Source organism: Salmo salar, chromosome ssa13, assembly GCF_905237065.1.
Source record: "Salmo salar chromosome ssa13, Ssal_v3.1, whole genome shotgun sequence".
In the NCBI taxonomy this organism is placed as follows: Eukaryota; Metazoa; Chordata; class Actinopteri; order Salmoniformes; family Salmonidae; genus Salmo; species Salmo salar.
This window is the reverse complement of record NC_059454.1, coordinates 14,802,268-14,829,267: the sequence shown is the minus strand read 5'-3', so window position 1 is coordinate 14,829,267 and position 27,000 is coordinate 14,802,268. Positions and strand designations below refer to the sequence as shown.

Genomic DNA, 27,000 nt, shown 5'->3' with positions numbered 1-27,000 from the left:
CTAAAGTTTGTATGTGTTGGGCTTTAGCTGAGATTGTTCTTTACAGAGTCAAGTATATTTGTCCAGGGCTCAATTGTTCCTTCTTAGCACCATTCATTCTCACTGTTGATAATTCTGTTATAACTTCTCATTGTAACTGTATCCACTGGTTAAATGGGAGAAAGTGAGGTGGTGCCAGCAGTAATCTTCTCTGAGTGATTGAGAGATTTAATGAGTTATCATTGTTAAGTAACTATAGATGCAAAGCATTGAATATTTAAATGTATGCACTTCGAACTGAATTTTGTAACTTTGCCCCAGAAGCATTTAACTGCAGGGCACTCCCACATCATATGAAGGAATGTGTCTGATTTAGGGGACACTGTGAACAGTTGGGAGTTGGGGCCAATTTCATCGTAAAACGTTTCCTTGGTGTTAAATACAATCTGTGAAGAAAATAAACATGTTTAAATTGATGGTTCGGATTACAGGATTCCAAGGTCATATTTTTAAATTTTCTGTTTCAGTTGAGTTGTTCAGATTCAATTAGATCTGTGGACTTTTTAATGGCTAGCTCAGAATATGAGCTTTCCAAAAGTTGTTTATATATTAGATAAGTTCAGTCCTTTCGGGAGCCCAGATAATTTATTTAAATGTGATATACAATATTGAATAACACCATAAACCAGATAACAATCTTGAGAAATGTACAACTTTATTGAGCTATATATTTTTGAATACATAGAATTAACATCTTACAACATTTATATATTCAAGGTACTTTTCCATACTTAAATCATAACAGGTACAATGCAGTGAAAAAGTATTTGCCCCTTTTCTGATTTCTTCAAATTGTTGCATATTTTTGATATTGAATGTTATTAGACCTTCAACCAAAACCTGTGTAGACAAATAACAATCTGATACTTATTTAATAAAGAAAGTTATGAAACACTTAATGCCTCTGTGTGAAAAAGTAATTGCCCCCTTACACTCAACAACTGGTTGTGCCACCTTTAGCTGCAATGATTGCAACAAAATGCTTCATGCAGTTGTTGATCATTCTCTCACATCGCTGTGGAGCAATTTTGGCCCACTCTTCCATGCAGAACTGCTTTAACTCAGCAACATTTGTGGGTTTTCAAGCATGAACTGCTCGTATCTAATCCTGCCACAACAACACAATCAGGATTAGGTCTGGACTTTGACTAGGCCATTCCAAAACATAAAATGTGTTGCTTTTTAGCCATTTTCATGTAGACTTGATTGTGTGTTATGGATCATTGTCTTGCTGCATGATCCAGCTGCGCTTCAGCTTATGGATGGATGGCCTGACATTCTCCTGTAGAATTCTAGAATTCTCTGATACAGAGCATTGTTCCTCTAATGATGACAAGTCGTCCAGGTCCTGAGGTAGCAAAGCATCCCCAAACCATCACACTACCACCACCACCACCACCACTACGCTTGACCGTTGGTATGAGGTTCTTACTGTACTGTGTTTGGTTTTTGCCAGACATAATGGGACCCATGTCCTCCCAAAAGTTGACTCAAGTTTGCCAAATAAGTACCTGGAAGCACCCGGATGATCATCAAGATGCTCTATCGACAGATGACTCAAAAGTAGAACTTTAAGGACAACATATGGGTCCCGTTATGTCTGCTGAAAACCAAACACTGCATTCCACAGTAAGAACCTCATACCAATGGTGAAGCATGATGGTGGTAGTGTGATGGTTTGGGGATTCTTTGCTGCCTCAGGACCTGGATGTCTTGCCATCATTGAAGGAATCATAAATTCTGCTCTGTATCAGGAGAATGTCAGGCCAGCCGTCTGTGAATTGAAGCTGAAGCACAGCTGGGTTATGCAGCAAGACAATGATCCAAAATACACAAATCAAGTTTAGATCCGAATAGTTGAAAAGCAACACATTTTAAGTTTTAGTATGTTCTTGTCAAAGTTCAGACCTAATCCTGATTGAGATGTTGTGGCAGGACCTGAAATGAGCAGTTAATATTTGAAAACCAACAAATGTCGCTGAGTTACAGCAGTTCTCAACGGAAGAGGGGGCCAACATTCCTCCACAGCGATGTGAGAGACTGATCAACAACTACATGAAGCGTTTGGTTGCAGTCATTGTAGCTAAAGGTGGCACAACCCGTTATTGAGTGTAAAAGGGCAATTACTTTTTTACACAGAGCATTGGGTGTTGCATAACTTTGTTTATTAAATAAACAATATATGTAATTGTTGCGTTATTTCTTCACTCAAGTTCCTGTTATCTAATATTAAGTTTTGGTTGAAGATCTGATAACATTCAATGTCAAAAATAGAGAAAATCAGAAAGGGGCAAAGACTTTCACGGCACTGTATGTGGACTCAATAAAGCAATTTATAGTTTGCAGTTACTTGGAAGGAAATGGCTGACTTAAAGACACACAGAGCAATTTGACGGCTTCTGAGCAAAGTTCGGAAGAATCATATCATGCAATACTGCAGATAACTTTGGTATTGGACTGAGGCAAAAGCTGATGGCAGCCAAAAGCAAAGCTCTTTTACAACACACATTGAGGCGTGCATTTATAGCTGTGTTGTACACATTTGTTTGTTGATTAACAGTATATCAACCGGTAGAGACTATGAAATATCTTAATAAATCCAGTCAAAAGGTAATAAAATTTGAAATGTACAGATGCGGACAATATAGCAAAGCATTATATCACCAAAATATTTTTTTATAAAAGGAGAATTACACAACCAATGCTGTAATCATCTGTTCAAAATGGTGGTTTGTAAATGTTTTGCCTTTAAAATGAATTCTTCTTTAATGGGGAATATACTAACAGCTCATATAACCAAGTTCCTCACGTTGTGTAAAATGATGAGTCATTCAAAATAATCTGTCTATAGTATTATGGTCTTAATCCTCCCAATTCACTGGGGTGAGCTAGAATCGTGATGTGCTGAAGAACATTAATACACGCCCATTGAATTGAAGTGAAACTTTGGCTAAATCAAACCTCAGGAGGACAATTACATTCATAAAATACTATTCCGAGTGGCATTATTTGTGGATAAGTATTTGTAGTACTGTTACATTAAACAATTGAGACACTCAGAAGAGTGGATAAATACAGGAGAAAACATTACATTGGCCTAGTGACTGTCATGACTGGAAATATTTTCTTATATTGTCTGACTAAATGTATGTAGTTGTGAAGAAGTAAAGCATTTGCGTGAATTATTTTGCTTCCATAAAGCAAATGTGCCAAGCTCTGTTTTTCGCTGTATCTAGTCCATCTGACAAGTACTGGAAGATTGTGTATCGCTACCCAGAAGGGTGCTCTCAACAGTCAGCCATATATCTGTGGTATTTCAGTGTGTCACCGATATAATAACCACAGGTTCATAATGGTGTGGTATTTCAGAGTGTCACCGATATAATAACCACAGGTTCATAATGGTGTGGTATTTCAGTGTGTCACCGATATAATAACCACAGGTTCATAATGGTGTGGTATTTCAGTGTGTCACCGATATAATAACCACAGGTTCATGATGGTGTGGTATTTCAGTGTCACCGATATAATAACCACAGGTTCATAATGGTGTGGTATTTCAGTGTGTCACCGATATAATAACCACAGGTTCATGATGGTGTGGTATTTCAGTGTCACCGATATAATAACCACAGGTTCATAATGGTGTGGTATTTCAGTGTGTCACCGATATAATAACCACAGGTTCATAATGGTGTGGTATTTCAGTGTCACCGATATAATAACCACAGGTTCATGATGGTGTGGTATTTCACTTGAGAATTTACACTGTAGTCCTTTCCAAACCGCTGCTCAGATGGAAAAATAATAACTATTGCCGCAATCCAAAGAGCTTTTGAATATGCAAATCCAGTTTTTACGCACAGTTGACAGAGCCTATCAACCAAAAACATTCTCTTCACAAAACATCTTGAGCATTTACATATCCATACAATATACACACAGATCTAAAACATATTCAGAGGTGCAGCCATGAAGAACGTGTCAGAGAAAAATGTCAGTCTAATGTGTTGGTTGCTCCATAGGCTACATTCCATTTATATCTGCAACTTCCTGTAGTGTTATACCTACTGGATATGGCCCAGTTTCCCCAACCAACTATAGGAAGAACATCTTATCACAATGCTGTGTACTGCAGCCTCCCCATAACATGCCATTCCTAAACGCTATCAGAGCACCAACTTGTTTGGCAGGCTTCTGCATCAGACATTTGCCAAATGTATTGCTTGTGTTTGTTTAAATTCCTTTTCAAATTGTATGTTTTACAGTACAGTACCTACATATATACACACACACACCAGTTTACAGTACATGTTCATACCTTTTCAACCTCATCAACACATCACATGCCCATTAGATATGCTGGGCTGTATGGTAAAGCTGCTTCCAAACCAAGTCTCATTGCATTGTCCAAATTGCATTGTCCAAACTGTAATCCAACTCTGCTTGACAACTGAAGAACACCGTCTTAACCTCGGCACATACACCTTAGAATTGAACTTGTTTTGCTTTATAAAGAAATGTCAGTTTTATCAATACTGGAAACTACAAGAGGTTTCTTGTTTCTTGGCTCAATTTAAAAAAAAAATAAGCGCTTTGTCAACAGTGATATCAAAATCTCACTATTTGAATCCAAATGTAAAAGTGACAATGGGCAATAGAACAGTCTCCAGTATTTTTTTGTTCGACTTAAAGTTGTGACTTCATTGTTTTTGTGTTAGATATAAAGTAGTCAATCCACTGGGAAATCTGGACAGGGCTCACGTACTGTACAACAGTTATTGCGTAGTACAACAGTTATTGCGAAATATAAAATGGTACAAGAGGCGACTTCACAACCACAACCCGTCAGCCCTTCCATGGCAACATATCCATGCTTCTTATGACAACGTATATGGAAGAGCCCCTTTCACCATCACAGAAAAATTATAAACATAAAATCCAAATATCTACACCGATTATGTATTCTATGAACAAAGAAACCTTTTCTCATTAAAAGAATAAGAACACAATAACAATATAATCAATGATCATCGTAAGAAAACTATATTCTTATCTTCAAAATGACATAATGAGAAGAGGATCCTCATCTCATTGCACAGTCCTCTGCTCGGTTCCGTTAAAATAATCTACGGTTATTTACAACATACCATATTCTTTTTCCACAATATAACATTGCCGTGCTTCACGACACATATCCTCTGCTCTGACCGTCTGACTCGCTCTCTGGCTCTCTCATACACACACACCCAGACAGCACACGCTCACTCATTCACACTTACTAAGTTCACAACATCTCGCTGCTAGGATCACACCCCAACCCACCAAACTAACCCAAAGGTTGAGATGGTGAGAATTCATAACCAACTGCATTTCTCTCCAAGTTACCGCCTCAATCCAAAAATGTATACTTTGGTTATTTGAGGATTGAAACACATCATCTATCCCCATTCAAAATGACGAGCCAGAAATTTCAGATGACAGTTTTATGCATGTTCACTTTGGTTTTCACAGATTCCACATACTGAAGTGCTTTAGAACAATGGTTCCCAACCAGGGGTTCTTGGCCTATCCACAGGGGTTCTTGGCCTATCCACAGGGGGTACTTGAGAAGACTCATGAGACCATAGGCCTACTGGTAAAATGTACATGGGGTACTTCGGCAGAGAAAAATTTCAGTTGGTGGTAAGGTAAATGATAAAAGGTTGGGAACCACTGCTTTAGAACAACAGCCATGGTTAATAGGTGGGCTAACTACATCAGCAGGCGGTGTAAAAGTAGTGACACTGTGTCTGGTGCACGCTCTCACTCTCCTCAGAATGATGACCACACATCACTCTGTACACAGTGGGGCAATTTGCAGACTGTCTCTTTCACTCCAAACAGGTAGATGTGTAAACACAATTACATTACACCCAACAATACTGTACCCTGTGCCCTAAAAGAGTCATTAAACCTATCAGGGTTGTGATGTTTCACTGAGGAAGCTCAATTTGTATTGGATGCATGTCTATATAATCAATAAAGAGATCTCCATCTCCAGGTTTTTGGTACAACGGTTCCCCAAATTCCAGAATTCCTGCAAGAATGAGGAGAATTCCTGTAAGTGCTATGGATTCCTCAGAGAACTGTAAAATGTTGTGTGAAAATAGAACAGAAGTGCTGCATTTTTCTTTCAAACCATTGTACCATATCAGCCAAGCACAGCATTATGAAAATAAATAAATAAATACAACATGAGGATTTCCCCCAAATGCCACCAAGACACTGTTTGGACTAATGTACCTGGTACTAAACTAATATCCCCCTTCAATGATTATGGAGATGGGAGTGATAGACTGTAATACCTTGCTGTGGTGGAAATGGGAGGAATAGACTGTAATACCTTGCTGTGGTGGAGATGGGAGGAATAGACTGTAATACCTTGCTGTGGTGGAAATGGGAGGAATAGACTGTAATACCTTGCTGTGGTGGAAATGGGAGCAATAGACTGTAATACCTTGCTGTGGTGGAAATGGGAGGGATAGACTGTAATACCTTGCTGTGGTGGAGCTGGGAGGAATAGACTGTAATACCTTGCTGTGGTGGAAATGGGAGGAATAGACTGTAATACCTTGCTGTGGTGGAAATGGGAGGAATAGACTGTAATACCTTGCTGTGGTGGAAATGGGAGGGATAGACTGTAATACCTTGCTGTGGTGGAGCTGGGAGGAATAGACTGTAATACCTTGCTGTGGTGGAAATGGGAGGGATAGACTGTAATACCTTGCTGTGGTGGAAATGGGAGGAATAGACTGTAATACCTTGCTGTGGTGGAAATGGGAGGAATAGACTGTAATACCTTGCTGTTGTGGAAATGGGAGGGATAGACTGTAATACCTTGCTGTGGTGAAAATGGGAGGAATAGACTGTAATACCTTGCTGTGGTGGAAATGGGAGGGATAGACTGTAATACCTTGCTGTGGTGGAAATGGGAGGGATAGACTGTAATACCTTGCTGTGGTGGAAATGGGAGGGATAGACTGTAATACCTTGCTGTGGTGGAAATGGGAGGAATAGACTGTAATACCTTGCTGTGGTGGAAATGGGAGGGATAGACTGTAATACCTTGCTGTGGTGGAAATGGGAGAGATAGACTGTAATACCTTGCTGTGGTGGAAATGGGAGGGATAGACTGTAATACCTTGCTGTGGTGGAAATGGGAGGGATAGACTGTAATACCTTGCTGTGGTGGAAATGGGAGGGATAGACTGTAATACCTTGCTGTGGTGGAAATGGGAGGAATAGACTGTAATACCTTGCTGTGGTGGAAATGGGAGGGATAGACTGTAATACCTTGCTGTGGTGGAAATGGGAGGAATAGACTGTAATACCTTGCTGTGGTGGAAATGGGAGGGATAGACTGTAATACCTTGCTGTGGTGGAAATGGGAGGGATAGACTGTAATACCTTGCTGTGGTGGAAATGGGAGGGATAGACTGTAATACCTTGCTGTGGTGGAAATGGGAGGGATAGACTGTAATACCTTGCTGTGGTGGAAATGGGAGGAATAGACTGTAATACCTTGCTGTGGTGGAAATGGGAGGGATAGACTGTAATACCTTGCTGTGGTGGAAATGGGAGGGATAGACTGTAATACCTTGCTGTGGTGGAAATGGGAGGGATAGACTGTAATACCTTGCTGTGGTGGAAATGGGAGGGATAGACTGTAATACCTTGCTGTGGTGGAAATGGGAGGGATAGACTGTAATACCTTGCTGTGGTGGAAATGGGAGTGTGGAAGACCAAGGTGAGACACTACAGCCTCACCGTATTATTCCTCCCTCAGTTAGAAGACAACTCGAATTAACTTTCACTTATTCAAGCCTTGTAATTTTTCGAATTATTCCTTCATTGTGGTATTATACAATCAAAAATAAAAAGGTTCTAGCTAGGGGTATTACCATATCATTGTGCATAATTTAAGTGAGTTGAAAACTTTGGTCCAAATCCATTAAAATGTACGGGTGATGATTATTGCATTCAAAGAATGTCCTGACATGTCTAAATTTAATTATACAGGACTGCAATTATGTCAGCCTGTAAACTAAAGATCACAGTAGTTAGCTATACAAGGGAAAAATGGTAAGGCTTTCTTTGCCTGTCAGCATTTACAGTATACGTGATGGTAAAAGTGTGTCTGTGACAGTAAACGTTTCTATAGAGGAGAGAGTGCATATTGAGAGCAAACTAAGAAGAAAAACAGGTATCCTCCTCAGCCTCGTCTTACATGTAAACAGCTAGTGAACCTCTCTCAACACTAAATGGACCGACAATGACAATTCAAAAGGTATAAAGAAGATGAATATGTATCCCTTCATCGCACACGGAAATGTCTCAGCTTCTCGTCCCCTCGTTTGTCCGTCTCTCTCGCTCCACTCAGAAAAGCAGGCTCTGTCGTCGAGATATGCTGTTCACTGTGAGGAGAGAGAGACAGTGAGAGGAGTGACAGACAGTTCCCAGGAGGAACACTCATCGTCATCATCATCATCACAAGTACTTGAACAGAGACCAGAGGGAGAAGGTTCCATCAGGGTAAGAGAGGTGCTGCTGCTGACAAAGGAGATACCGTATGAAGACATACAGCACACACAGTGATACATTGACAACGGAAATAAGTAGCACTTGTGTCAAAATTCAACACAAATGTGTGTTTTGTGTCCGCATCATTACATTCCAAACCATCATGCCCTCCATGGACGTCACAAAAATATTTAAAATAAATTCAAGTACAGATATTGGGAGCATTACGGTATTATTTGACACTAGTGCCGTATTTTCACTTTGCATTGTCAAAACAGGGCCCACAATACAAATTCAGTGTTGAAACAGATGAATGTGTTTAGTAACCATGCTGAATGATCTATCAGGGCGTTGGCCCAGAGAGAGAGAGAGAGAGAGGAGCAGGAACAAACATAGGGTTTTCATACAGGACAACTCAGTGGGTAAGGTCCCTACAGGCAATGTGTCACATCAGCATTCCCCTTTGGTGTGTCAGGAAGGGGAGAAATGGAAATTACTCTGAATTCATCTCAAATACACCAAGTCCTGGGAGGCCGAAAGGGGTACATTTTTTGCATGTAAAAAAACTATACGGAGTATTCCACAGTATTAACGTCAAACATAGTTGAAGTAAACTGTACTTTTCCCTTCCGCATTGTTGATAAGCTTCAAGTAGATAGAATAGCAGCAGTGTTGTAAATGAGAATGAGTCAGAGATCCACCCTCTCATTATCACCCCACTCCTGACTCCTCAGGCTAAATCAGGAGTTAGATTACAGGACGGTTAACCCTTCCTCTGTGATATAACAGGAACGAGTTTAGGGTGAGAGAGCAGAACACCCCTCAGAAAGACATATGAATAATTAATGCAGGAAATTATGTAATGATGAATTTCTCATTATAGCTGTGTTACAAAACAACACACATTTTATCCATGGCTGATATTTGGATTATGTAAGCAACAGGCCAATCGATTTCTCTTTACATTTTTTACTGTATGTGTGTGTTGGGCATAATTTGGATATTGATTTTCATTGTTGAGCAGGGGCTTAGTAGTCTGTGTTTTATTACATTTGGTAAAAAGTAATTGTTTTCCTCAGTAAAAGACAGCATGGCCTCCTGATTGGCTCAGCGGTCTATGGCATTGCAGCACAGTGCTTGAGGCGTCACTACAGACCCAGGTTCAATCCCAGGCTGTGTCACAGCCAGCTCACAATTGGCCCAGCGTCGTCCGGGTTAGGGGAGGGTTTGGCTGGCCGGGATTTCCTTGTCCCATCGCACTCTAGCGACTCCTTGTGGCGAGCCAGGTGCCTGCAAGCTGATTCGGCTGGACAACAACGCATAATGACCAGGTCTGAGGGGGGCTGACTACAACGCATAATGACCAGGTCTGAGGTGGGCTGACTACAACACATAATGACCAGGTCTGAGGTGGGCTGACTACAACACATAATGACCAGGTCTGAGGTGGGCTGACTACAACACATAATGACCAGGTCTGAGGGGTGGGCTGACTACAACGCATAATGACCAGGTCTGAGGTGGGCTGACTACAACACATAATGACCAGGTCTGAGGGGTGGGCTGACTACAACACATAATGACCAGGTCTGAGGGGGGCTGACTACAACACATAATGACCAGGTCTGAGGGGTGGGCTGACTACAACGCATAATGACCAGGTCTGAGGGGGGCTGACTACAACACATAATGACCAGGTCTGAGGGGGGGCTGACTACAACACATAATGACCAGGTCTGAGGGGGGCTGACTACAACACATAATGACCAGGTCTGAGGTGGGCTGACTACAACACATACTCACCCGGTCTGAGGGGTGGGCTGACTACAACACATAATGACCAGGTCTGAGGGGTGGGCTGACTACAACACATAATGACCAGGTCTGAGGTGGGCTGACTACAACGCATAATGACCAGGTCTGAGGGGTGGGCTGACTACAACACATAATGACCAGGTCTGAGGGGTGGGCTGACTACAACACATAATGACCAGGTCTGAGGGGTGGGCTGACTACAACACATAATGACCAGGTCTGAGGGGGGGGCTGACTACAACGCATAATGACCAGGTCTGAGGTGGGCTGACTACAACGCATCATGACCAGGTCTGAGGGGGGCTGACTACAACGCATAATGACCAGGTCTGAGGGGGCTGACTACAACACATAATGACCAGGTCTGAGGGGGGCTGACTACAACACATAATGACCAGGTCTGAGGGGGGCTGACTACAACACATAATGACCAGGTCTGAGGTGGGCTGACTACAACACATAATGACCAGGTCTGAGGGGGGCTGACTACAATGCATAATGACCAGGTCTGAGGGGTGGGCTGACTACAACACATAATGACCAGGTCTGAGGTGGGCTGACTACAACACATAATGACCAGTTCTGAGGGGTGGGCTGACTACAACACATAATGACCAGGTCTGAGGTGGGCTGACTACAACGCATAATGACCAGGTCTGAGGTGGGCTGACTACAACGCATAATGACCAGGGGACTGAATGCTCCTGAGTCGGAGTCGGAGCTTGATTTTCAACAAATCAAACACAACCAGGAAGAACAGGGGACCAACCAGAGACAGCTATTTTAGCAAATAAAACCTATAACCATTCAGAGGTGGAGTGTACTGTGTACTAGCCCTGTTGATGTGACTTGGTGTTTGTTCGAGGATAGTCTTGTATTCAAGGCGCTGTTCAGTGATGCTGTTTGTGTTCATTTCTAACAAACGTCTGAGGCTATGTTCATGAGCCAAAATAAATTGGCATAAAAAAGCTACCCTAGCATACTTAAATATCTGAGTGCACTGCTTTTGCTTCTCCTTTCTTAAAATGATTGTGTATGAGTGTGTATTACGATGAACTGTGGGAATTTCCATTGAAAGTGAAGACCACCTAATGTGCTCTGTATGGATGTTCACATGTAAATAAATGTCAAGTATCGTGTAAAGTAGTCTTGACATCGTGTAAAGTAGTCAATTTAATGTAAAGTACTCAATATAATGTAAAGTACTCTTGACATACAATATTCTTCTAGCCTCAAAATCTAAGGAGGTGTTTTGAGAATGGTTACATATTCATTGTTAAAAGCCATGGGATGATAGACTGACACATTGAAGTGCATCAGAGGGGAAAGGAGGGGATGGTTCGCGGCCTCCTCATGAGAGAAGGAAGTGAACTGAATATACCTAAGGTGTGCCGGAACCTTAGGCATCCCTGTACGAGCTCTGGAACACAGTGATGTAGCCATTAAGTTTACATTTTGTACAAGGAAGTTGGGACATTAAAATAAGACATTTAGTTTATGGGATGAAATACGACAGTAAAGAGAGGAACTGACCTGAGTCAGACAAGGAGCTGCTTCTACCTCCAGGCTCCTTCTCCAGCTGAATGTCTTGAAGTGAAAATATTGATGTAGCTAGGAGAGGATACATTCATATTATACAATTATTTACCAACGACATGAGACTACACTGCTGTTAATAATGTGTGTGAGTCATGTGTGGAGGAGTGAAGGCCAACTCACTGTCAGGCAGTGTGAGCACTCGATCACCCAGACTGTGGAAGTATGGATGCCTCATGGCCTCCTCTGCTGAGATGCGCTTCTTTCCCTCAAACTGAAACACAGAAGGACACACAGCTTCACTCTACTGTCGCTAATGGCAACGAACACCTCCAGGACGATCAGGAGGATTATCTAAAAAGCTGAGATGGGAGTTTCTCAATGACGACAATGTTGCCACAGGGGTGGTCTCACCTGCAGCAGTTTGGACAGCAGTTCCACTCCTTCATTGTCCAGTCTAGGAATAAACAACAAATACACAACAAATGAAAGTATCTCTCATTGAACGAGCAGGTCTAACGTGTGAAACAGTCACAGTGCCGAGCGCTGCATCACCTTGGTGTGTGATTCCGTAGACAGTCGGCTCTGTACCGGGGGTAGTTGTACGAGATGAATTCCTCATTGGAGGTGATTCCAGGCCAGGATGTCTCATTGGGTGTACCTGGAGCAGACACAAACACAAGTGCTTCAACTCTCAAGACATTGAAAAGGGATGTTTTATGCCCTTAGCCGTCTCAATGGTGCCAAATGGCATTTTCTCCCCGTCTCCTTTCCTTCAAAGGGCAGGGCCACGCCATGGACCAAGTTGGGCAGTGACGGGGGTACAGTCTCACCTAGCAGTTTAAAGATGAAGTGCAGCTCTTCCTCCACTGTGGAGCCAGGAAACAGGGGGCGGCCTGTAGACATCTCATAGAAGATACAACCCACTCCCCTACACAGGCAAAATATAAACGTTACTATAACAACTTTACTGACATTTTAGAACAGAATGTTATAACGAAACGTCAATATCAACCCGATTGGCTATGAACAATAGTTTATTCTTACCACATATCTATCTGCGTTGAGTAGTCAGTGCTTCCTAGGAGGATGTCTGGGGGACGGTACCATAGCGTCACCACCTCGTTGGAGTATGTCTTGGTGGGAATGGACTTAGCCCGGGCCAGGCCTGAGACAAAAGCATGATTCACTATTCAACAAAACGCTTGAAAGAAGCTTAGCATTTTATCGGGACAGTTTGTGTGAGAGGCTCTTGGGGCATATTGGCTTATTTCACCAGCAAAACTATTTTTGCGTATGTCGTTCTACCAGCAAAAAAAATGGATGTCCTTTTTTCTGACCACATTGTTTTGTCGTTACTCTCAACAGATTATTGAGAACGTTAAACTGAAGCACTACAGATAACACTGGTTCCACAGAGACTTCTGAGGTGTGGTGATAAGACTGTCTGTACAGTTAGAGGTACTGACCAAAGTCAGCCAGTTTGAGCTCTCCGCGGTCGTTGATGAGCAGGTTCTGGGGTTTGAGGTCTCTGTGGAGGACTTTGCGGCGGTGGCAGTAGTTGAGGCCACGCAGCAGCTGGAACAGGAAGAGCTGAGGAGGAGAGGCACAGTAACAGACATGAGAGGTATACTGTAGATGAGAGAGCCGTAGGGAGACAATGTGCAAAGACAAAAAACACCAATAAGAACCTACTAATCACTAACTACACATTTAAAAACTATTAGCACCGTACCAATTCATCTATTGTTAAGGAAATATATACATCGGAATGGAATTATAGAATTCCGTTTTATGATACATGCTAAAGAATGTAATGTAAATCATGTATCAAGGTATTCTAGGCTGATGAGTGCCTCACCTTCACATTGTGCATGTGGATAGAGTTGCCACAATCCTCCAGATACTGCTTAAGGTCTTTATCCTGCGTGACAAATCACAAATCATTTACACAACTTTGACACTGGCACAATTTGTTTTCATTCAAAATGTAAGGAGTCGACAGATGAACAGTGTGTGAGATGCGCTGTCAGATGCTCTTATGCGTCTCCTCCTTTCTGTGTGGACGATGACTCACCAGGTACTCAAAGACCAGCGTGAGAGATTTCTGCGTGTGAATGATGTCATGGAGGGTCACTATGTTGGCGTGTTTCAGATCCTTCAACAGAGACACTAGGGGAGAGAGATAACCAACACATGATTTTAAAAAGACTTATACAGCATGCCTCAACTCTTTCCATATCAGAGGCCAGCTGCAGCAGCAACTGTGGTTGACTGAGGTCAATCCTGTAAATAGCCAGTGCTCCCTTGGCTTGCTCTGGTTTCCACTTTCCAACCTGTTGGGTTTTATTTTTAGCTGGCGGCCCAGGCTCAGGCCCACCCGACACAAAGGTGTTTGGGCACTCTGCCCAGTGCCCACCCTGTGGTGGCGTGGTGTCTCACCCTCTCTGATGGCAGTGCAGGGAGCCCCCTCCTCATGCTCCAATCGGATCTCTTTCAGAGCCACCAGGTTGTCAGTCAGCTTGCTGCGCCCTTTGTATACCGTGGCATAGGTTCCCTGGGAGAGAGACAATACTTACATACAGACTACAGTAGGAGCACATCATATAAGCAGTACATACACTACATGTGAACAGTAGCAGAAGCAAACCTCAACACTGCCAGGACAAATGTTTGGCAGCAGAGGTTAAGAGCAAATAAACAATGACTAAGGGGTAAGGTAATGTCAAATGTATATGTTTGCAACAGCATACCTCTCCTAGCTTATCCAGCTTCACATAGGTCTCCAGCTTCCCAAAGCCAATCTCTGACTGAGAAAAAAAACACATTGTATCTTTAGAGGATTCTAGAAGTCTTACCACATGTAAAATCACAGAATGAGAACATGCTTTGTTATTCACAAATATGACAGACAGACTCCAGAACATTGTTACAAACTACGAGACTGGCTTTATCCAGGAAGATGAACTACGAGACTGGCTTTATCCAGGAAGATGAACTACGAGACTGGCTTTATCCAGGAAGATGAACTACGAGACTGGCTTTATCCAGGAAGATGATACAAAGAAGGTCAATCTCATCAGGACACGTGCAACCACTTCTGTTGAGATGTCTGGCAGTGAATGTATAAGCTCTGACCTTGAATAAATATCAATGAAAGAAAATGGTGGAGGAACAGTATAGCAAGGCATAACTGCAAGGGAGAACAGAATTGTAGTGCACATGAAAATACAAGAACTAAAATGCAAGAGGGAGAGTCTTAAGAGCTCAACACACACAGGGACAAGACAGCTCATGAAAAAAGCATGGGCCAGACAGAGTGAGCATGAGGACATAGAGGGAGGGGGCAGTAACCTACCAGGGAGACATGGAGGAGGACAGAGAGGGAGGGGGCAGTAACCTACCAGGGAGACATGGAGGAGGACATAGAGGGAGGGGGCAGTAACCTACCAGGGAGACATGGAGGAGGACATAGAGGGAGGGGGCAGTAATCTACCAGGGAGACATGGAGGAGGACATAGAGGGAGGGGGCAGTAACCTACCAGGGAGACATAGAGGAGGACAGAGAGGGAGGGGGCAGTAACCTACCAGGGAGACATGGAGGAGGACAGAGAGGGAGGGGGCATAAACCTACCAGGGAGACATGGAGGGGGCAGTAACCTACCAGGGAGACATAGAGGAGGACAGAGAGGGAGGGGGCAGTAACCTACCAGGGAGACATGGAGGAGGACAGAGAGGGAGGGGGCATAAACCTACCAGGGAGACATGGAGGAGGACATAGAGGGAGGGGGCAGTAACCTACCAGGGAGACATGGAGGGGCAGTAACCTACCAGGGAGACATGGAGGGGGCAGTAACCTACCAGGGAGACATGGAGGAGGACAGAGAGGGAGGGGGCAGTAACCTACCAGGGAGACATGGAGGGGGCAGTAACCTACCAGGGAGACATGGAGGAGGACAGAGAGGGAGGGGGCAGTAACCTACCAGGGAGACATGGAGGGGGCAGTAACCTACCAGGGAGACATGGAGGAGGACAGAGAGGGAGGGGGCAGTAACCTACCAGGGAGACATGGAGGGGGCAGTAACCTACCAGGGAGACATGGAGGAGGACAGAGAGGGAGGGGGCAGTAACCTACCAGGGAGACATGGAGGAGGAATAGGGGGGCAGTAACCTACCAGGGAGACATAGAGGAGGACATAGAGGGAGGGGGCAGTAACCTACCAGGGAGACATGGAAACAAGGGGGCAGTAACCTACCAGGGAGACATGGAGGAGGACAGAGAGGGAGGGGGCAGTAACCTACCAGGGAGACATAGAGGAGGACAGAGAGGGAGGGGGCATAAACCTACCAGGGAGACATGGAGGAGGACAGAGAGGAGGGGGCATAAACCTACCAGGGAGACATGGAGGAGGACATAGAGGGAGGGGGCAGTAACCTACCAGGGAGACATGGAGGGGGCAGTAACCTACCAGGGAGACATATAGGAGGACAGAGAGGGAGGGGGCAGTAACCTACCAGGGAGACATAGGAGGGGGCAGTAACCTACCAGGGAGACATGTAGGAGGACATAGAGGGAGGGGGCAGTAACCTACCAGGGAGACAATAGGAGGACAGAGAGGGAGGGGGCAGTAACCTACCAGGGAGACATGTAGGAGGACAGAGAGGGAGGGGGCAGTAACCTACCAGGGAGACATGGAGGGGGCAGTAACCTACCAGGGAGACATAGAGGAGGACAGAGAGGGAGGGGGCAGTAACCTACCAGGGAGACATGGAGGAGGACAGAGAGGGAGGGGGCAGTAACCTACCAGGGAGACATGGAGGAGGACATAGAGGGAGGGGGCATAAACCTACCAGGGAGACATGGAGGAGGACAGAGAGGGAGGGGGCATAAACCTACCAGGGAGACATGGAGGGGGCAGAAACCTACCAGGGAGACATAGAGGAGGACATAGAGGGAGGGGGCAGTAACCTACCAGGGAGACATGGAGGGGGCAGTAACCTACCAGGGAGACATATAGGAGGACATAGAGGGAGGGGGCAGTAACCTACCAGGGAGACATATAGGAGGACATAGAGGGAGGGGGCAGTAACCTACCAGGGAGACATATAGGAGGACATAGAGGGAGGGGGCAGTAACCTACCAGGGAGACATATAGGAGGAGGGGGCAGTAACCTACCAGGGAGACATAGGGAGCAGAGAGGAGGGGGCAGTAACCTACCAGGGAGACATGGAGGAGGACAGAGAGGGAGGGGGCAGTAACCTACCAGGGAGACATGGAGGAGGACATAGAGGGAGGGGGCAGTAACCTACCAGGGAGACATGGAGGAGGACAGAGAGGGAGGGGGCAGTAACCTACCAGGGAGACATGGAGGGGGCAGTAACCTACCAGGGAGACATGGAGGAGGACATAGAGGGAGGGGGCAGTAACCTACCAGGGAGACATGGAGGGGGCAGTAACCTACCAGGGAGACATAGAGGAGGACATAGAGGGAGGGGGCAGTAACCTACCAGGGAGACATGGAGGGGGCAGTAACCTACCAGGGAGACATAGAGGAGGACAGAGAGGGAGGGGGCATAAACCTACCAGGGAGACATGGAGGGGGCAGTAACCTACCAGGGAGACATAGAGGAGGACGGAGAGAGAGGGGGCAGTAACCTACCAGGGAGACATAGAGGAGGACAGAGAGGGAGGGGGCAGTAACCTACCAGGGAGACATAGAGGAGGACATAGAGGGAGGGGGCAGTAACCTACCAGGGAGACATGGAGGGGGCAGTAACCTACCAGGGAGACATAGAGGAGGACATAGAGGGAGGGGGCAGTAACCTACCAGGGAGACATGGAGGGGGCAGTAACCTACCAGGGAGACATGGAGGGGGCAGTAACCTACCAGGGAGACATAGAGGAGGACGGAGAGAGAGGGGGCAGTAACCTACCAGGGAGACATAGAGGAGGACATAGAGGGAGGGGGCAGTAACCTACCAGGGAGACATGGAGGGGGCAGTAACCTACCAGGGAGACATGGAGCGGGGCAGTAACCTACCAGGGAGACATGGAGGGGGCAGTAACCTACCAGGGAGACATAGAGGAGGACGGAGAGAGAGGGGGCAGTAACCTACCAGGGAGACATAGAGGAGGACAGAGAGGGAGGGGGCAGTAACCTACCAGGGAGACATAGAGGAGGACATAGAGGGAGGGGGCAGTAACCTACCAGGGAGACATGGAGGGGGCAGTAACCTACCAGGGAGACATGGAGGGGGCAGTAACCTACCAGGGAGACATATAGGAGGACAGAGAGGGACGGGGCAGTAACCTACCAGGGAGACATAGAGGAGGACAGAGAGGGACGGGGCAGTAACCTACCAGGGAGACAGAGGAGGACAGAGAGGGACGGGGCAGTAACCTACCAGGGAGACAGAGGAGGACAGAGAGGGAGGGGGCAGTAACCTACCAGGGAGACATGGAGGGGGCAGTAACCTACCAGGGAGACAGAGGAGGACATAGAGGGACGGGGCAGTAACTTACCAGGGAGACTCTCCTTAGCCTCCGGCTCAGAGGCTTGTCAAAAAGAGGACTGTTCAGACAGAACTTCTCCAGGTAGCCATCTGGGAGACGGATGTCCGCAGGCAAGGACAACCGCTTGTTTATATCCTAACAGAAAAGATACAAAAGGTTAGAGGTTGAAGATGAGGTCAAAGGTTAGAGGTTAGGATAAAACACCTCATGTGTTACTAGTGTTATGAGAGAGAGTGTGAGTGCGTGTGTGTGCATGAGTCTGTGTGTGTGAGAGTGTGTGTACCTCGGTGGATATCTTGCGTACAGAGTTGTTCCTGAGGCGGACCCTGACAGGACTGTGTACTTCATCAGAAGAGGTGGCCGAGACCTGGTCACTCTCCCCATCAGAGCCGATCTTCACATCTTCATGGACTATCTCTGTACAAACACACAGCAACACTCTCAACTCCTGGTCCACATGGAAGAGTGCTAGGGTTACCAGCTCTCAATGTCCTATCGCAATCTAACGATCATAATCTTACTACTATTGATAATAATGTTTTACTCGCCCTGTGTCTTAACTTTCATTATACGTTTTCTTTCTGGGAAACGTTTTGGTTCAAAGGCACCTGGAGGGGTGCATGCGGTACCATCACAGTAAGATTTGAGAGGTAAAGCAATTCTTGGCTGATGTCTTATCATTTTGTTTCCTCGCTGTTTTCTCCCACTACAACTATTAAAGGTTTCGCTCACTGTTGTTAACTTGTTATACAGCACTGGTGTGATGTGTTTATCAGCTTTTAAACCTACTCTCCAAACAGTATTCAATTATGTAATTAACTTAATCCCATACAAGGACAAAAAATAAATGAATAAATAAAAAAAAACAGGCATATACAGTGTCTTCAGAAAGTATTCATACCCCGGACTTACTGCACATTTTGTTGCGTTACAGCCTGAATTCATCATGGATTAAATATAAAATGTTTTACCCATCTACACACAATACCCCATAATGACAAAGTGAAATGTTTGCAAATATATTGAAAATGAAATACAGAAATATCTAATTTACATACTGTAAATAATCACACCCCTTTGCTATTACAATCCATATTGAGCTCAGGTGCATCCTGTTTCCACTGATCATCCTTGAGATGTTTCTACAACTTGATTGGAGTCCACCTGTGGTAAATTCTATTGATTGGACATGATTTGGAAAGGAACGCACCTGTCTATATAAGGTCCCACAGTTGACAGTGCATGGCAGAGCAGAAACTATACCATGAAGTCCAAGGAATGGTCCATAGATCTCTGAGACAGGATTGTGATGAGGTATATATCTGGGGAAGGGTATAAAACAATTTCTAGAGTGTTGAAAGTTTCCAAGAGCACAGTGGTCTCCATCATTGGGAAAAGATGTAACTACCCAGACTGCCTAGAGCTGGCTGTCTGACCAAACTGAGCCTCCGGGCAAGAAAGGCCTTGGTCAGGGAAATGACCAAGAACCCAATGACCACTCGGACAGAACTACAGAGTTCCTTGGCTGAGACGGGAGAATCTGCCAGAAGGACAAGTCTCTACAGCACTTTAGCAATCTGGGCTTTATGGGAGAAAGACCAGACGGCAGCCACTCCTGAGAAAAAGGCACATGACAGCACGCCTGGAGTTTGCAAAAAGGCACGTGAAAGACAGATCATAGGGCAAAAGATGCTGTGGTCTGCTGAGACAAAAATGTAACTCTTTGGCCTGAATGCAAAGTGCTATGTCTGGAGAAAACCAGGCACAGCTCATCACCCATCGAACACCATCCCTACCGTGAAGCATGGTGGTGGCAGCATCATGCTATGGGGATGCTTTTCAGTGGCAGGGACTAGGAGACTGGTAAGGATAGAGGAAGACAAATACAGCCAACTCCTTGATGAGAACCTGCTTCAGAGTATAAAACGACAGACTGGGGGTGAAGATTTTACGTTCCAACAGGACAATGACCCCAAGCATACAGCCAAAGCAACGATGGAATGGCTTCAAAACAAGAATGTGAAAGTCCTTGAGTGGCCCAGCTAAAGCCCAGACTTGAATCCCATTGAAAATCTGAAGAAAGACTTGAAGATTGCTGTTCACTGCCGCTCCCCACCTAACTTCATAGAGCTTGAGAAAATCTGCAAGGAAGAATGGGAGAAAATCCCAGAATCCAGATGTGCAAAGCTGATACAGACATACCGAAGACGACTGAAAGGTGATTCAACAAAGTATTGACTCAGTGGTGTGAATACTTATGTAAATGTGATATTTCAGTATTTCCTTTTCAACACATTTGCAAACATTTCTGAAAACATGTTTTCACTATGTCATTATGGGGTATTGTGTGTAGATGGGTGAGAGAAAAAAATATATATATTTAGTAAATTTTGAAATTAGGCTGTAACAAGAAAATGCGGAATACGTCAAAGGGGTGTGAATACTTTCTGAAGTCACTGTAAGTCTACAACATAACCAGTCATAACATGACACACCCTTAACAAACACACTCACACACTTGTGGCCAGAGGTCACATACACACTCCCAGAGCAGACACACACACATTCCCCTTCCCTGTGTGGGCCAAGTGTTTTGTACCCAGGCGTGTGGTGTGGTTGAGATAGGAGCTGAGGCTGCGGCCCAGGCTGCGTGGTCGGCGCAGGGCGGAGCCGTACGACTGGAGCAGGGAGTGCATGCTGAACGAGCCTCCACCACCACTGCCTCGCACTGAACCCCGCAAACTGCCAGTGCCACTGCCCCGCACTGACATGGTCTCTGGGAGAGAGAAGGGTGGGGAGGCAGAGACACAGGGGAGACACACACAGGAGGGAGGAATGGGGTACGGGTGGGAGTCACGAAGGACAATGCAGGTGGAGGTGGTTGTGAGGTGGACGGGGAACACAGGGCACGGCAGGGCATGATCGGGGACAAGGGTACAAAGCAAATGAAAGAGGAAACAGATCATGATTGGGATGAAGACAGGACAACAAAAAGGGGGAAGGGGTGTAGAAAGAAAGAAGAGAAAAATAAACAGAAAAACAAATTAAAGTCATGGATGAAGATGTAGTATTGGGGAAAAAAGTGGAAATGTTACAAAAATAGTGAAAAATGTTACAGAAAGTAAGAAAAATGTTACAGAAGTAGGCAGTAACATTTGGTAGAGAGGAACAGAGTAATGGTGGTTAAGATGAGAAGAAACGGGGAAGGAAAGGAAAGAAAAGAGCCAGTAACTTGAAATTAAAGGATCAACCAAATGAACGGGGGAAACACGTACAAATGTCCATCTTTCAGAGCATGCGATTCACTTTCCAAAAGAGGTTAATACACACTGGAAGACAAAAAATATGGGGTCAATTGACAAGGAAAACCTTCAGTATTAGTAACAGGGTTACTGAGAAGTTTGTGAGCTGCATGAACTGGTTTCATTGCATTGTACAGGCCAGATGTGGCTCTTGCTTACTGCCTCTAATAATCTCTTATGGACACAGTTGATGGTAACTTATATTACGCAACAGCACTTTATTCATTACTTCACAAAGCCAAATTAATTTTCATTCTAAACAGTTTTTCAATGTTTTTTTTTTTTATTCAAATGTTGATTGGTTTTATTGCACAAATTCTTTTTTTTCTCCACCAGGGAAGTTGTTTCATTGAAACCTCCTGAGACAGCATCAATACAGCCAGTATTAGAGCACAGAGAGCCATGCTGGAAGAGACATGCGTCGGATTAAATTAAGAATAGCAAGCAGGAACCAGAAGCACCGTTATCACACAAACACCCATCCCATCATCACCAGATCCTTCAGGGTGGAGCCATATAGGATTTGGAAAAGTGTAGCTAGGCCTATTTTGTGTGTGAATCTGTGGGTGCGTTCGTAAATTCACTCTGGCTATCTACTCCAATTTCAGAGCACTCTCGTCTGAGTGTGCCAGAGCGCAGAATAACTGATGAATTTACGAACGCACTCTTAGCACTCCAGATTGAATTTAGGAACACACACTGTGGAGTGATGGTAAGGTAAGACGTACCCCTACCACTAACCTAAACCATGTATCCCCTGTAGCAGAGAAGCCATAGAAGGGTGTAATGTTTGCACTGCAGAGCTTTGCACAAGAGTGACACTACTCTGTGGCATGTACAGTACTCCCACAAATGATACTGAGTCATCATTGGTTTCAGGTCACCCAGTCATGTGTGGCATGCTTGTATAAGGAGAAAGAAATGTAACCTTTTACAGCAGACCTAATTGAAATATTTATGAGTACAGTTGTTATGTCTCTGGTAAGAAAACAGTTGAATCACTACATTTGAGAGCTTTTCATCGCATCATTTGGTTTTTCATATCACCATTATGAAAAGAAGGATATAATAACTCCCGCCTTCAGCATAAAGATGGTCCAAACTAAACTAAATATTCTGCACATTGAACTACAAAGCTGTCTACAGTTTCACTTGTTATTACTTCTTTGACAATTAGGCCTAATTGGTCAAAGATACCACCATATTGGTTGTTGCAGTGTAATAATTCAGGGGTGAAGTATCCTACAGTTGAATTGTATAGGTGATTTGGTATGGGTCAGCCTATACTGAAATCATTGTATAGGTAACTTGGTATGGGTCAGCCTATACTGGAGTCATTGTATAGGTAACTTGGTATGGGTCAGCCTATACTGGAGTCATTGTATAGGTAACTTGGTATGGGTCAGCCTATACTGGAATCATTGTATAGGTAACTTGGTATGGGTCAGCCTATACTGGAATCATTGTATAGGTAACTTGGTATGGGTCAGCCTATAGTGGAATCATTGTATAGGTAACTTGGTATGGGTCAGCCTATACTGAAATCATTGTATAGGTAACTTGGTATGGGTCAGCCTATACTGGAATCATTGTATAGGTAACTTGGTATGGGTCAGCCTATACTGGAGTCATTGTATAGGTAACTTGGTATGGGTCAGCCTATACTGGAATCATTGTATAGGTAACTTGGTATGGGTCAGCCTATACTGAAATCATTGTATAGGTAACTTGGTATGGGTCAGCCTATACTGGAATCATTGTATAGGTAACTTGGTATGGGTCAGCCTATACTGGAATCATTGTATAGGTGATTTGGTATGGGTCAGCCTATACTGGAATCATTGTATAGGTAACTTGGTATGGGTCAGCCTATACTGGAGTCATTGTATAGGTAACTTGGTATGGGTCAGCCTATACTGGAATCATTGTATAGGTAACTTGGTATGGGTCAGCCTATACTGGAATCATTGTATAGGTAACTTGGTATGGGTCAGCCTATACTGGAGTCATTGTATAGGTAACTTGGTATGGGTCAGCCTATACTGGAGTCATTGTATAGGTAACTTGGTATGGGTCAGCCTATACTGGAATCATTGTATAGGTAACTTGGTATGGGTCAGCCTATACTGGAATCATTGTATAGGTAACTTGGTATGGGTCAGCCTATACTGGAATCATTGTATAGGTAACTTGGTATGGGTCAGCCACTGTACTGTAGTCACTGTGACTGTGTTGGTTTGTATCAGCCACTGTACTGTAGTCACTGTGACTGTGTTGGTTTGTATCAGCCACTGTACTGTAGTCACTGTGACTGTGTTGGTTTGTATCAGCCACTGTACTGTAGTCACTGTGACTGTGTTGGTTTGTATCAGCCACTGTACTGTAGTCACTGTGACTGTGTTGGTTTGTATCAGCCACTGTACTGTAGTCACTGTGACTGTGTTGGTTTGTATCAGCCACTGTACTGTAGTCACTGTGACTGTGTTGGTTTGTATCAGCCACTGTACTGTAGTCACTGTGACTGTGTTGGTTTGTATCAGCCACTGTACTGTAGTCACTGTGACTGTGTTGGTTTGTATCAGCCACTGTACCGGAGTCACTGTGACTGTGCGCTGTGTCCTGAGGGCTGATGGTCTCGCTGGTCTTATCCCCACTGTTGCCCCCCCTCAGGGTGAGGGACAGCTGCCGCTTGATCTTCCTCATGCGGTCCATAAGAGGGGGCAGCGGGGGGCGAGATGCGGAGGGTGGGGGGCGAGACGCGGAGGGCGGGGGCCGAGACGCGGAGGGCGGAGGGGTAGCCACAGTTCAAGCTCTCTGAGGGCACAGACAGACACAAGCAAACAAACACATTGTTAAACAGTTGTTAACCTGTCCTGTAGGGGGAACTACTAACAAAGATTGACACATCATAATCATTATCCTCTACAACAGTCAAAGGATGACAGGTCACTGACTCCTCAGTAGTCAAATTAGAGAAATGTTTAGGCCTCAAGATGAGAAGCTGCTTCATTTGGATTACAAACTGATGAGAGAACTCAGTGGTTGGATTTGACACTAATGATAGTCTTTTGCTATTAAGGGAGCTCTCATCATTCAGACTTTGACTGTACTGGGCGTCACACAAAGACTGTATATATGAATGGACAAAGCCATTGATCACGTGACACCATTCTTTCCTATGTGAAGATTCAATAGCGCATTGAAGCCAAATGAAATTGGTTAAGATAACGTTTCATTGAGACATAACATGCGCAGTTTGAGCTACTCCTGGAAGTGACGTTGAGGTTAGCTCAATGCTGACCCCTTCTCATTGAGTAACTCAAGTTGAAGGCTGACCAGGGTACTGCAGGCTTCCATTAGCAACTCAATTATCCTTATAACTTCTTCTGTGTGTGACAGAAGAAGAAGAAGGACATACATCTGGTGTTTTAGAAGCAATTACTGGTACCATGATTGTCTTAAAAATATATATACAGTACCAGTCAAAAGTTTGGACGCACCTACTCATTCAAGGGTTTCTCTTTATTTTTACTATTTTCTACATTGTAAATAGTGAAAACATCCAAACTATGAAATAACACATGGAATCATGTCGTAACCAAAAAAAAAAGTGTTAAAAAAAGTGTTAAACAAATAAAAATATTTAGTATTTGAAATTCTTCAAAGTAGCCACCCTTTGCCTTGATGCACACTCTTGGCATTCTCTCAACCAGCTTCACCTGGAACGCTTTTCCAACAGCCTTGAAGGAGTTCCCACATATGCTGAGCACTTGTTTGCTGCTTTTCCTTTACTCTGCGGTCCAACTCATCCCAAACCATCTCAATTGGGTTGAGGTCGGGTGATTGTGGAGGCCAGGTCATCTGATGCAGCACCATCACTCTTCTTCTTAGTCAAATAACCCTTACACAGCCTGGAGGTGTGTTTTGGGTCATTGTCCTGTTGAAAATCAAATGATAGTCCCACTGAGTGCAAACCAGAAGGGATGGTATCGCTGCAGAATGCTGTAGTAGCCATGCTGGTTAAGTGTGCCTTGAATTCTAAATAATTCACAGACAGTATCACCAGCAAGCACCCCCACACCTTCTCCTCCATGCTTCACAGTGGGAACCACGTATGCGGAGATCATCCGTTAACCTACTATGCGCCTCACAAAGACACGGCGGTTGGAACCAAAAATCGAACATTTGGAATCATCAGACGAAAGGACAGATTTCCACCGGTCTAATGGCCATTGCTTGTGTTTCTTGGCCCAAGCAAGTCTCTTCTTATTGGTGTCCTTTAGTAGTGGTTTCTATGTAGCAATTCGACCGCCACAGGAAAGGAAGACCTGATTCACACAGTCTCAATGAACAGTTGATATTCAGGTGTGTCTGTTAGCATTTAATTGGGCTGCAATCTGAGGTGCAGTTAACTCTAACTTATCCTCTGCAGCAGATAATTCTGGGTCTTCCTTTCCTGTGGCGGTCCTCATGAGAGCCAGTTTCATCATAGCGCTTGATGGTTTTTACAACTGCACTTTAAGAAACTTTCAAAGTTCTGATGGACGGTTGTTTCTCTTTGCTTATTTGAGCTGTTCTTGCCATAATATGGACTTGGTCTTTTACCAGATAGGGCTATCTTCTGTATACCACCCCTACCTTGTCACAACACAACTGATTGGCTCAAACACATTAAGAAAGAAATTCCTCAAATTAACAATGTACATCTGTTAACTGAAATGCATTCCAGGTGACTACCTCATGAAGCTGGTTGAGAGAATGCCAAGAGTAGGCAAAGCTGTCAGCAAGGCAAAGGGTGGCTACTTTGAAGAATCTCAAATATAAAATAAATGTTGATTTGTTTAACACTTATTTGGTTACTACATGATTCCATGTGTTATTTCATAGTTGTGATGTGTTCACTATTATTGTACAATGTAGAAAATAGTAAAAATAAAGAAAAACCCTTGAATGAGAAGGTGTGTCCAAACTTTTGACTGGTACTGTATATTTAAACAAAGATTGACCACAAAGACTGGCCTTTTTTCATTCACTATAATGGAGAATCTTGTTTTCTGCTAACAATGCCTGCAGAACCGCGGTCGGACTTGAACTTCCGTGGCTTCAATAAGAAGGGGCAGTCGTTCTCCCTTGGCATCACAGCACGTGTATTGATTTCACTCTGCATTGCAATATAAAGCAAACCACTAGAAAACAGACATGTTCAATGACCTTGAAAACTACATCTCAAC

The 27,000-nt window shown here is 44.4% G+C and overlaps 1 protein-coding gene across 5 annotated transcripts in view; it reads right to left on the bottom strand.

The window, feature by feature from the left end:
- Positions 1 to 677: 677 nt before the first annotated feature.
- The window catches only part of cdk16 (cyclin dependent kinase 16), a 28,823-nt gene continuing 2,500 nt past the window's right edge, over positions 678 to 27,000 (bottom strand). Inside the window, exons 2-19 of one of the 5 annotated variants that reach the window (XR_006758498.1) lie at positions 24,361 to 24,583; positions 21,067 to 21,243; positions 18,751 to 18,884; positions 18,477 to 18,602; positions 14,706 to 14,762; positions 14,395 to 14,509; positions 14,030 to 14,124; positions 13,814 to 13,876; positions 13,422 to 13,545; positions 13,000 to 13,120; positions 12,786 to 12,883; positions 12,508 to 12,613; positions 12,367 to 12,409; positions 12,136 to 12,226; positions 11,950 to 12,027; positions 11,798 to 11,836; positions 6,767 to 8,495; positions 678 to 6,728 (exon numbers count right to left, since the gene is read on the bottom strand). Coding sequence is in view for 4 of the 5 variants with exons in the window: in XM_014134592.2 (XP_013990067.1) it covers positions 8,458 to 8,495; positions 11,798 to 11,836; positions 11,950 to 12,027; positions 12,136 to 12,226; positions 12,367 to 12,409; positions 12,508 to 12,613; positions 12,786 to 12,883; positions 13,000 to 13,120; positions 13,422 to 13,545; positions 13,814 to 13,876; positions 14,030 to 14,124; positions 14,395 to 14,509; positions 14,706 to 14,762; positions 18,477 to 18,602; positions 18,751 to 18,884; positions 21,067 to 21,243; positions 24,361 to 24,481 (1,626 nt within the window). In the remaining variant the exon portion in view is untranslated. Of the gene's footprint in view, positions 8,496 to 11,797; positions 11,837 to 11,949; positions 12,028 to 12,135; positions 12,227 to 12,366; positions 12,410 to 12,507; positions 12,614 to 12,785; positions 12,884 to 12,999; positions 13,121 to 13,421; positions 13,546 to 13,813; positions 13,877 to 14,029; positions 14,125 to 14,394; positions 14,510 to 14,705; positions 14,763 to 18,476; positions 18,603 to 18,750; positions 18,885 to 21,066; positions 21,244 to 21,742; positions 23,560 to 24,360; positions 24,584 to 27,000 lie in introns of those variants that run through there. The other 4 variants (XM_014134592.2, XM_045692981.1, XM_014134594.2 and 1 more) reach the window with 4 other exon arrangements.